Consider the following 12,979-nt stretch of genomic DNA (forward strand, 5'->3'; position numbering starts at 1 on the left):
TTTAATTTATAATTTATAATAATACATTTATGACACCATTCCTGCAGCGTTTTGGTTGATTTTCAATTATTTAAATAAAATGATGTGAGAAAAAAAAACCTTAGCCAGTGTTCCATGGTGCATTTGCTGCATTGTGCGTTCATATAATAAGATAAACATTGAATAGGCAAAGGAAGCAAAACAGCAATGCCTCCCAACAGACAAAATTGGTCACAAACCTTCCAACCCCTCTTTCTCTTTCCGTAACGAGATGCATCCCAGGCAACGCCCCCGCCCCCCCCCCCTGCCCTCCGAGAACAACAACAAAAACCCACTATGTGTCCATCAAAAGGGCTCCTTTTTGTTGTACTTCAAAGAATAGCCCACGGCAGTTTCTAAGCACTCCACCAGGGAGCCCGCCGAGAGGAAGTCCAGCTCCACCTCCACAAACTTCACGTAAACCGCCGCCCGATGAGGCAAGCCTTCCCCGCCGCCGCCACCTCCACCTCCACCTCCGCCTCCGCCTCCGCCCCGACAGTTCTCCTGCAGGAAGCGAGTGACGCCCGAGGACTCGCCGTGCAAGAACTGCTTGCCGACGCCCTGAAAGTGGTAGAGCAGGGACTGCTGCAGGGTCCTGTCCTCCGCTATGCCCAGATAGCAGTACGTGATCCCGGGCCCCCTGGTCCTTTCTCCCAACCCCACCGCCGTCACCACCGCCGCCACCGCCTCCATGTCCTCCGCGCCCCGGTTCTCCCCCGACCACGGAGCGCCCGGCTCCGTGGCCGGCGTCAGCCCGTCGACGGCCTCGTAGCCGACGGCGTACAGTCCGTACGTCTTGGGGACGTCCCCCGGCAGCAGGTACTGGCACACCCCCGTGGCGCTGCCCGCCGCTCGCGTCTGCGCCACGTGGATCCAGTCCACCTCCATGTGCAGCTCCAGGCAGCGCGCCTCGCTGATGGTGATGTCCAGGAACTTGTAGTAGACGTTCTTCCAGTTCATCTTCTGCACCTTGGTCATGACCACGCGGCCCTCGGGCTTCTCGGGGTTGAAGAACTCGCGCAGCCGCTTGCCCAGTGGCACCTGCGAGCTGATCTCGGCGTGGTGGTAGCGCACGTCCTCCCGCCAGCGCGTGTTGTAGCCCACGCCGAAGATGGCGAGCTTGTTGGAGAGGTGCAGCCGCGAGAACTCGGTCCACGTCTGGAAGTGCTCCCACTTGAGCTGCACCGACTCCAGGATGCGCACCACGTTGCGCATGGTCTCCCGCTTCCTGCGACGACGACGACGAACAGAACACGGAGGAAAACTAAGAGGTCATTATGGTTCTCTGTCCACCACGCACGCACACACGCACGCACGCAGAGAAATCCAGGGTTAATGCAACAACACTGTGTTCTACATCGAATTCAACTGGAAACACGTTTTTTGGTTTTGACTTACTGCGTTTTTTCTGAGATCTCGGCTTGAAAATGGAGAACTCTGTTTTTAGGCACCTGGATTTCCTCTGGAGGGGACGGAAGCACAAAAGAGGTCAAACCGCATTAGTCCTGTACTACTCAATAGTACGTGGACACACAGACAAGCACACGCAAACGCACACACAGTGATTAACATTGTGGACATGACATTGAGTACCTTTGTTACATTGATTATCTATTACATCAAAATAATGCAAATCAGAGTATTGATGTGCTACTGGAGGAGAAGACGACATGACATGAGCTACCCTGGCTGGGTTAACAAGAGCAGGAGGATTTGCATGATAGCTATCAAAGAAAACTATTTTAACATAGACAGACATGACACGAGAGAACAAAAAAGTGTAATGCTCTATCTCTGAACTTACTCGGCTCATTATACAATCAGTTGACTTGCGGCAAATCTGTAATTCACATCGCAATGGAAATATCTGTAATGTCAGTATCTGTATTGTAAGTATCTTACAGCAAAAAATAATTTCAATGTGTGAGCAAATCCATTCCCCCCCCTGATTTCTTCACGAATAAAACAAGTAAAAAGTGTTCCTATGTCACCAAGCCAGTCCATTTAATTTCTGCGCTCACTAACAAAATCAACACGACTTCTAAACAACCACTTCGACCACACACACACACACACACACACACACACACCACCACCCTCTCACCAGCCTCCATGTCTCCCTCCTGGAAGGCGGAGGCCAGCACCTGGTTGCACCAGTCCTCCTGGGAGAAGTCCTCCAGGGCGCTGGAGTCCGACTCCATCTCCTGGTACAGCCCGCTGCTGTTGATGAGCACGGGGGCACAGCCGCCCTGGGAGTCCCACCCCCCCTGGCCGAACACCTTCTCCAGCTGCTCGATGGAGTAGCTGCTCTTCCGCTTGCCGATGCCGTGCTCCTTGACGCGGCTGTAGCAGCGACGCAGCGTCTGGGCGTGACACGAGGGTGGTGGTGAGTACGAAACAAAGGATTTGGAGTGAGGGTGAGGGGGGGTGGGGGGGGAATCAGGAGCCATTTGGCACTTTCTTAAAAGGTCCCATGACATGCCGCCAGGGTGTGGTGTGATTAGCCGTCACAAGCCGTTTTGGAAAGCTGCCCCCGTGTGACTTGTGACAGGTGGGCGTGTCCACCTAGATGTGTGAAGGATAGACCAAAGATTTCCAAAGCGGCTTGTAACGGCTAGTCACGCCACACATGGTGGCATGTCACGATGGGACCTTTAAGTTGTAGTACTCGGTGAGCGGAGTTTGTTTGGTGTGGCATTGTGATTCTTTTATAAAAGGATCATCTGCCATATAAAAACACCACCCTGTATGTGTGTCATTACTTGTTTCAGAGAAGCCAACTCTCACACATTAGAGCGTTAGACTCACGCGATTTGACCCTCTTCACACGCTCTCACGCAACACCTTGTGCTTCTCAAATGACGAGCTATTTTGCAATAACTTGCAAAATAAGATTCTCTGCATGTTATCATACAATGCGCACCCAATCTGACCCCGACCGTGAACAGACAGAGCAGAGCGCACAGAGCCCGGCCAAAAGTCACACCGTAGTAGCGACGACACACCGAGTTTAAGCCGTCCCAGCTTTCCTATCAGTACCCACAGGCATTTTGAAAGTAAGCTAAATAACGCCGGCAATGTTAATTGCTTTTCATCATCATAAGATGTGGCAGCAGGCGTAGGATGTGACAGTGGCGTGAGCACTGTTCTCTAAAACGTGGCAGCCCTGCTGGTTACTCCTAATGGAAGATGAGCAAGTGTCATTTCCATGTCTCTCAATGGCATGACCGAATCGTGGCGTAGCCAAACGATTGCAGCCGAAACTGACTTTCATGTCAACATGCTTTATTACAGCACTCTAGCAGGAACCCCCGGTATGAGTCGGTGGGTTGTGCGACAACCATTCCGTTCTTATTTTGATTTTCTGGCCTAGGCAGCCTGTATTAGTCTTTTTGAAAACTAACTTTAGTTTTAGCGCAAGGGATGGGAGACAGAGGGGAGGACATGCAGAAAATGACCACGGGCAGGATTCAAACCTGGGTCTCTGCGTTCAGGACTGGGCCTATCTGGTACCCAGTTTTAGCTCAATTAATTTGTTCCAATGTGTGCAGAACTCGTAAAATAAATCCCAATCATTGATGAATGAAAAGTATAGGATACCGTTGATTAAGTTGCATAGGCTTTAGTTGTCAAACTGAAAGACATTTGTGAGCTTTCTTTTAATGTCTTTCCAAACATAATTTTAACGTGTTATATTTTCTATTAAAATGTGCCCATAAGCTCTCTCCAACTTGGTTGACAGAGAACATTAGTTCTGAATTGGAAACATGTTTTTACCCGTTAGTTTGATATTCATGTATTTATATACTGTATGGAACAGTTGAACCTCACATTTAACTTTTCTAGATTTACATTAAATACATATGTACATAATACAGAAGCACCATGGGTCCAGTGGAAGAGGCTCAACCGCCTAAGAACAGGAACAGGGCGATCAAAAGCTGCCATGGCCAGATGGGGCTATGAAACCAAACCACCTGTGAATGTGGAGGAGAGGACTGTACAGTGCAGCACTGCCTTGTCTGCCCCTTATTACCCAACCAACCCAATCATATAGCCAACCAGCTTCAAAGACACGCAAAGAAGGAATTAAATACATAAAATAAGAGCAATCAGACTGGCTGGGGTTTTTGCGTGATCGGACTGGCTGGGTTTTTCGAGTGACAGTGGAGAAGACAGTGGAGGAGACAGTGGAGGAGAGAGTGGAGGAGACAGTGGAGGAGAGAGTAGAGGAGACAGTGGAGGAGACAGTGGAGGAGACAGTGGAGGAGAGAGTGGAGGAGAGAGTGGAGGAGAGAGTGGAGGAGACAGTGGAGGAGAGAGTGGAGGAGACAGTGGAGGAGGCAGTGGAGGAGACAGTGGAGGAGGCAGTGGAGGAGAGAGTGGAGGAGAGAGTGGAGGAGACAGTGGAGGAGACAGTGGAGGAGACAGTGGAGGAGACAGTGGAGGAGAGAGTGGAGGAGAGAGTGGAGGACACAGTAGAGGGAACAGTAGAGGGAATAGTAGAGGAGGTAGTGCCAAAGAGAGTGGAGGAGGCAGTGAAGGAAAGTAGCGGAGGCAGAGCAGGAAACCGTAGAAAATGGGAAAAGCAGAAAGCTTTTAGTAGAGCAGCCGCCTATAGGTATTTCTAAAAATGGGTGATTCATGAGAGGGCCATTCATCTCTCTCTATCATACACACACACACACACACACACACACACACACACACACACACACACACACACACACACAGAAAAAGGAACCCACTGTTCTTTAAGACTATACTGAGGTTGAAGTTCATACCCATTGTATTCATTACACATTTATTGATACAACGATTTATTTTATTTGTCTGAATTTGTCTTGTTTTATCCGATTTTTTTTACATTTGTATTCATCAGTTATGAACCACTAGTTACAATAGCTGGAAACTGTTTAAGATCAATAATAAGTGTGTGGGGTGAAGGGTGGCAGCATTCTGCTAAATTTTTGGGCCGCTCCGCCCCCACCACATGTAATCTCACTCCAGACTTTTCGTGACACTTGGCCGCCCTGTTTATCTCCTTTAATGAGCTGTTCAGAATAACAACTGGTGGTTATCTAATCATGATATTAAAAGGTGGCAAGGTGGTATACTTGATATACTGAGAGAAATAAACTAAAGGTGTGGTGTAAACAGACATGTCAACCAGACATCCCATATAATGCTACGCTACATATGTCTATGTTAACCGGCAGATTAGTTTAGATACTCATTTGTCAGTCTATGTGCAAGCTGAATTCCTGCTATTACTATAATATACCATCACCACCGGCTCAGTGCTGCCTAACGTTCATTGAAAACAATGCCACAGACCAGCGATCGCCCTATCCAAGTTGCAGGACTGTCATTACCTCGTATAAAAGCAATACATACCATACGATTTTTTTTAGACAGTCGGCTAGTTTGATGTAGAGAGCTGCACCCTAATATTTACCTTCATCCTCTCCCTGCACTGGGATGGAGTCCGCTCGTAGCCCAGCTCTGCCAAGGCCCTGGAGACTCGTTCATACATGGCAGGACCGGGAGCCTTGCCCGAGAACACCGTACCCGCCACCTCCAGCTGCTGCATCCGCGCCTCCGTGAGTCTCTCGTTCCCCCACACCGCGATGAGGGCGTTCGTTTCGGACGGGGTCCAAGACATTCCCCGGCAAGCGGTGAAGCTATTGGAGGATGAGGCCAAGCCACTACGGCCTGCGCTTCCTGAGCTCACGTTTAATGGCGAAAAACGATTTGGCGTTGAGGGGTTTGAATGGTAGTGATTACTGTCACTCAAATCCTCCGATTCCGGAGATGGTACCTCCGTTTTGGGTATCTTTAGCGGCGTCGATATGTCGAGAGAATGCTCAGTGTTACTGGACGCCGCCATCTTGCCTCTGTTGCTAAGGGAAGGGGAGGGGGTGTGTGTGTCTGTGTTTGGTACCAGGTGGGAGGATGCAAAATACGGATCCGTTCGACGGATCGCACTCTAGACTCACGGATATGCCTACTTATCATACATTAACATTTAACTAGGAACGATATTAACCGTATTGTACATGTATATCGTTTACAAATTGAAAACTACTGCACCATAAAAAAATGAGACCTGGGCTAATTTAATATAAAATCTGAAAAAAACGGCCAGGTAACCTAACCTACTCCAGGCCAAGTCTGCTATTGCCCCTCAGAGTATCATGTCAGTCACAGCTGGCTGTGGCACGATATACAACTGCACACCAGAAATAAACCAACAAAAAACAACAACGGTATATGTCCCGCTCCTTCTCCTTGCTTCAAGCTAAAACGAAACAAAGCAGCCAGAAAGGGCTCGTCCAAAAAAGAAAATCCTTCGTCGCTAGGGACTGGGGATGAAGTGGGCCTAGTTATTTTGTTATGTTGTGAGTACAGTCAAGATAATTAGCTATCCAGGGGAACAAACCCTACCCATCTTCCACCCCAGGCAGAAAATGGATCTGTTCAGACTGCGTTATAAAATGATAATTATGATATAGACCTATATATATAGCAGCACTTAAAGCAGTTTGCTTATTTGATACATTTTACCTACTTGAATGATTCTTGCACTTTTTGGGTTACATCTTCATTGTTGAATGCACTTATTGTAAGTCGCTTTGGACAAAGGTGTCAGCTAAATAAATATAATTGAATGTGTTTTGACAGCGTTCGATCTGCTTTGTGATGCCAGATGCCCGGTACCTGCCCTTTCCCCACAGAGGTCGCGACCTGGCCACAGGATCGGCACAATCTTATCGACAAGTTCCACTCACCCTGTCAACCTGTCCAAAAAAATACAACTGGTTAATGACTGGCCGCACTAATCACTCTAACCTTTACCAAAAATGTCTGTCACAAAGTTGTCAAGAGTGGAAAAAAAAAACATGACCAAAAAAAGAGAAAAGAAAGGATAGCTACTATTTTTTTCAAAATTTTCTTTCTGTTAAAAAATGGATGATGGTTGCTATTATAGCTTGGCGTTCCCAAAGAGTTGGATACATATTCTGACAAATTCAGCTGTGCACAAGCATGATGTTTTAGTGCTTCCCGTCTGTTTTACAGATCCCCAAAATGTTCATAATGGGTCTTTAATGTCAGAAACATGGCATCGTCTCTGGTTGGTGCACCATTAGCTCGTTCTACAGGAGCGGAGGTTAAGCTATCTGCATACTCACATTATGTGCAACATCCAGGCAGACAAAATTGTAGAATTCATTGCATTTGCATGGTTGTTAGGAGGCAGTCATGTTCATGCTGTGGACATGCACAGACATAAATTAAAATGAACGAGATGCCTCTTTTAGTATTTGAACAAACATTGAGGACGCAGGTTTTTACTTGACTCCAGAATAATGTTTTAGCTTGATGTCTTATACGTACAACATTTGAAGATAGATTTCATGATAATTATAGTGCCTTTGTGTGTACATTCCCAGACGTATTATTAGCATATCAATTCTTTTTTTTTCTCCAGATAACAATAGATGGAGCAGAGATAGCCACGCATGGTATTACATATGTGGATGATTAAAGTGGATTTCCATTGCATCTCTGAAAAGGCTGGGTCATGCAAGGGTTGTGCTAGTTATTTCCATATGAAACGTTGAAGGTTGAATCCCGTGCTCAGTAATTCTCCTGTTCATACGGGTCTGCATTAGTGCATTTCCTCAGACTTGGGGGATAAATGCAGGCTTTGTTGTTAAAGAAAAGAAAACTCGTCTTCTATCTGCATACATTAGGGAGACCGGCTTGATTAGAAAAAACAGAAAACGCCTTTGGGCTGATGAATGCAATTTAGGACTTTTTAAAAAAAAATGTCTTCATGCCTTTGATTTGGCCGCATCTGCTACCTCTGTGGAGCAGAGTAGACAAAGATAAGTATGCTCCCTAAAGTGTAGTCCCCCCCCCCCCCCCACCAGCCCCCCATACACACACACACACACACACAGACACACACACACACCTCGATGAACGCTACTTTCTAACTCCCCCAGATGCAAAATGACACAGTAATTATCGGCTTAAAATGCAGGCTGTCACCTTAAATTCGACTCTATTCTCTCTAACGTCAAATGATAGGTTCATTTACCACCGGCCGCTTTCTTCCCCCAGTAAATGTCCCACAAAATTCCAAGGGTGGCAGAAGTAATATGACACTGTGAAATCACATTTTATAATACAGCAGCAGTAGTGTGGGAGTTGAATGCTTCCTAAAAAACTTCCAAAGAAGAATGAAAAGTCTTGCTGGCATGAAATGTGTTTTTCGAGACAGGACCTTCTAACCCGGTTGTAATGTTCATTAAACAAATTCCTAGCCAAGTTTTATGCAGATTCAACACGGGCTTCACCACACCTGACATCCCCATAAATGCAGTAGTGTAGACTGCAAGAGTGTGCGATAGAATTCACTCATTCCACTCACTGAAAGTCCTAATCCATGTAGAATCCTATATCGGGGCTGGTAAATCAACCATGGAGTCAAGTGTGTCCTTTCCAGCCTGCCGTTCCTCCCAGTGCACCCAGACCCAGCCCCCATCGCTCCTCATGTCATGGAGTTGAAGATTGAACCATCATCAGTGTCAGCGACGACGATGTCATCTCTCTCCCTGCCCCGCCCCCCCCCCCCACACCCCCCCCTTCCTCCAGTGTCTGAGTGCTCTGATGGAATCAAGGTCCAAAGGCAGGGGGAGGACATGCCATTATGTGTGCCTACTGTGTTTCCACGGTGGCTGATTGCACCAGGTGTGTCAGCTCAAGGACCCCAGTGCTAGGAGAAACTATAGTATGAAAGGACACTGAAAAGTTAAAAGGGTTTGGGAAAGGTATTAAAAAAAAATAACTGGTTGTCATAGTCACGGAAAAGTTGGGTGAATCCTTGAAACCATAAGAAAGAATTGATCAAAACTTTTTAAAATAATTCCCATGGCCTTCAGTTATACAGTGGATATTTACTTTACTATAATAGCACATTCCTCCATTTCATCCAGGTGTACCTAGATGTATTCCTTTTCTAATTCATTCCTTTATTCCGGTGTGACAGCTTTTTGGGAAATGTGCTGAAATGCGAAAATCTTTAAAACATTTTGCAACTACAAATCTCGCACGCTGTGTGTTAAGTGTTTCATGAAGTGCAAATAACACAAGCAGCGACAATCAAAAACAAACAACTGGATTGATATCCAGAACCCGACTCTACTCACCTAGAACACAAGAGAACTCCCTCACTCGTCTCCCTCTCATGTCTTCAGACAAAGACTCTGCCAATTCCTCTGAACTCCCCCCTCTTTGTTTTCACCAATCCCAGACCCTCACGTCCCAACATCCCTATATCATTCCAATCAACGTTTAGCTCCTTAACTTCCTCCAGATGGGTCCTGTAGTGAAGACCCCCCCCCCATCCCCCCCCAAGGGCTACCCCCCCCCCCCCCCCCCACCTCCCAAAGCCAGACCCCCGAGCGGGGCCCAGGTGCCATCCCTGAGCGGGACGGTGGAGTAATTTGGCTCACCACACCCCAGCACACACACACACACACACACACACACACACACACACACACACACACACACACACACACACACACACACACACACACACACACACACACACACACACACACAGGAACACACACACACACACACACACACACACACACACACACACACACACACACACACACACACACACACAGGAACACAGATATGCACATGGGTACACACGAACATACACGCACAAACACACACACACACACACACACACACACACACACACACACATTCACATACACACACACATTCACATACACACACACTTATACAAAGGGGCGGCATGGGTGTGTGTGGGGGGGGGGCTAAGCCGTGGGGGCTTTGGACATTAAACATTGTCTCATTAGCTTTGTTCAGACCAGACAGGCGACCTAATGAGAGGCAGTGTAATGACTGAGAACATCTGATCTCCACCCGGTCCAAACAAAACACCCAGGTAGGACCCCGGGTCAGGGCCAAAGTCATGTCATGCCTCTATGGCTCTGAAAGGGAGCAGAGTGCAATTTATGCGTTTGTGTGTGTGAGTGTGTGTGTGTGCATGGGTGTGTGTGTGTGTGTGTGTGTGTGGAGGGAGGGGGTAAAGTAGTAAGGGAATCCAAGTTCAAGTATGTACAAAGGAGCATGAGGAGGTGGATTCCGGGGGTCAGGGCGGGATCTTTGTGTTCATGGATACTTCATGACCGTGTCCCTGAGTGTTTGTTCATCTCTCAATGCGGTTCCTGGTTGTTGTTGTTCTAAATTTCATATAAATGAGAATTGAAATACTCCATTAAAAACACTCCAACACTCCATAAAAAAATATTAAAATACTTTATTATGCATTTTTCAATTGCTCCAGCCACTATGTTCATTTACACAAAACCTGATATACAGTAAATGTACACAACGTGTCGTTGGTAGTGTGGCATCATTGTTTGCATCTTGAATCAAAATCAAATAATGACATTATATATTTGTAACATCATTATTTAATTATTTATGTATTATTATTGTTGCCATTCATCTGAAGCAGAAGATTTGAATGTCACCTGAAATTAACACCAGATGGGTAACATTACCCAATTACATCTAAATATCACAGACAGCTTCATTAATTCATTATATTTCTCATTAACATCTCATGAATGTTTAATGATAAAGCCAATAAGACGGAGTTGTGCTTTCGTTAACTTTGCCACCAAAATCACAAAAGAACAGAAAGAGGATGAAGTCATTCATTCCTTAGAACAGAGGTTGGTATTTTTTGAGGGGTCACTATATTTGTCATGTCATTACCTTGATATTGGGAGTTATTAGAAAATATATCTTAATTCAGGATCCAAAACATGACTATCATGACATTTCTATCAAGCTTTATTGCAATATTATCAATCACATTCACAACTGAGTTTTTCCACTTTCTAAATCAATGCCGATCATCTTTCCCCGGTCAGCAATTGCTCTCACTTGATATGGATCCGATTGTCAGCGTTGCACAATTCCCCAAAACGTCAACAGTGGAAGTGACAGACAATGGAAGAACAATCAGGGACAACGGACCAAGGCTTGCTCATGTGTGTGTGTGTGTGTGTGTGTGTGTGTGGGTCTTCTGAGGATTGCAGTGATTCATGAGGTGTATAGGCCTACTGGCGGCGGAGTCGGACGATGTTGATGGCTGTGTGGTGAGTCATTAAGGGATATAGGCTTCTGAGGTACACTGGGGGGGCCCCAGGTGTGGAGCAGCTGGGGCTGCCGGGGCCTTCTCTTGACCCCGGGGGCTGTCCGCAGCTCAATACGCCATTACCCTCCCCATCTGACCTGTCCGCTAGCTCCATCTTCAACCCCCCCCCCCCCCCCCCCCCCCCCCCCCCCACATCCCTCTCTGATATCTACAGAGGCCCCACTCTCTGTAGTTGGCCCCTCTGAAGAATAATTGCCATTAGTGTCACCCAGTCTAAAATAAAGTTACATTTATTAGCGTAGTTCAACGTATCAGCATTTGTTTCTATTCTGCTACTGTTGGAATTCAGTTGGAAAGGATTTCTTTGACATTTTTGAATTTGTGAATTAAAGTAGTTGTTTTTAAGTAATTTACAGTAGTTAATTAATACACAGGATCAGATGTTATAATCCCTTGTGCCAAAATCCAAGGAAAACACATATTCAGGAGCCCCTGCCAAAACCAACCTTATAAGCACCCTGGCCACTAAGTTACCAACCAATGGTGAAAAACACAAGACAAATGGCCCAACTAACAGCAGTATGCAGTATGCAGCATTTCATTGGGGTTATCAAGTGGGCACCCTCTTTCACCGATGTTTCGTTAAGTTAGGCCCACTTGGTTATCTTGGTTATGTTTTGTTGAAGTTACAAACAAAAAGTTAACAAATAAAATGCAAGATTTGTTATTATTGTCACATGAACAGATCCACGTTTCTATAAAAAAATATACGTTTCAAACTGAAAGTGACTGTTAAAATTGTGGAGTACTTTTACAAAATAATAGACTAATAGTCCCAGTAAATAATTGGATTATTGAATTATTCTTACACTGTTCCGATGGGTCTAGTTTTGAACATTAATCAGATGAGTTTCACGATCAACCAACCAAACCGTCAATACAATACAATCAATACAACCACGACAACGACAAAGGACTTCCGCTCAACGGCTGAAACAGCGTTTCATTGGATATTCATAGTCACACGGTCACACAACCACGAGGTGAGAGACAAGTTTAGAATTTTCAATGATTAGAAACGGGCAAAAAGAAGGCGAGCAGAAAGCCAGAGTCCGATAAACAAAACCCGTGTTGTCGTCCACACCTCGTCAAAACACCTCATTAGCATACAAAACGCCCCCTCCTGCCCGTCCACACGCCGTGCGGTATCACACGCGTCCGCCACTGATCCTGATCCTAATGCGATTGAAATGAGATGGATAAATGTGTGCCAGTTCCAGCCGTCATCGCACCAGCTCTCCCTGCATAATAATTCACCGTCAGCAGACTTCAGCGGTGTCATCGGCGTTGGCGCACCTGGCATGGATGGAAAAAAAAAAAAAAAAAAAAAAAATATCACACCGCCCGCCGTCTCTTTCCCGTCGCTCAGCCTTGATTGATGACCACAATAAATAATACCAAATAATAATAATAGGATTTTTCACTCCTCCGGTGTGCAACTCTGTTGTCAGCCAGACAGACAATTCGATATCATCTGGAATGGAGGAGAGCGGGAGAGTGACATGAGATTGGGACTCTATCCCCCAATGAGATTTTGATAGGGTCTTTTGTGTGAGGGGGGACTTTTGGTGTCGTGACATTTTCCCGGAGGTGAAAGGTCGTTGACCACAGTCCACCAGGCAGATGGCAAGCTGCCCATTTTTTAAATTTTATTACATTTTTATACCCCTTCGTTGTAGA

At 46.1% G+C, this 12,979-nt stretch overlaps 1 protein-coding gene across 1 annotated transcript; it reads right to left on the reverse strand.

Moving 5' to 3' along the window:
• Positions 1-324: 324 nt before the first annotated feature.
• msantd2 (Myb/SANT DNA binding domain containing 2) lies at positions 325-5,920 on the reverse strand (the record flags this gene model as incomplete). Its single annotated transcript, XM_084474251.1, has 4 exons — positions 5,477-5,920; positions 2,123-2,381; positions 1,417-1,480; positions 325-1,246 (listed from the first exon to the last, which is right to left on the reverse strand). Exons 1-4 carry the CDS (start codon positions 5,906-5,908, stop codon positions 325-327), a joined length of 1,677 nt encoding a protein of 558 aa, XP_084330377.1. The 5' UTR covers positions 5,909-5,920.
• Positions 5,921-12,979: the final 7,059 nt, after the last annotated feature.

This window comes from Micromesistius poutassou (assembly GCF_964030765.1).
Source record: "Micromesistius poutassou genome assembly, chromosome: 10".
In the NCBI taxonomy this organism is placed as follows: domain Eukaryota; kingdom Metazoa; phylum Chordata; class Actinopteri; order Gadiformes; family Gadidae; genus Micromesistius; species Micromesistius poutassou.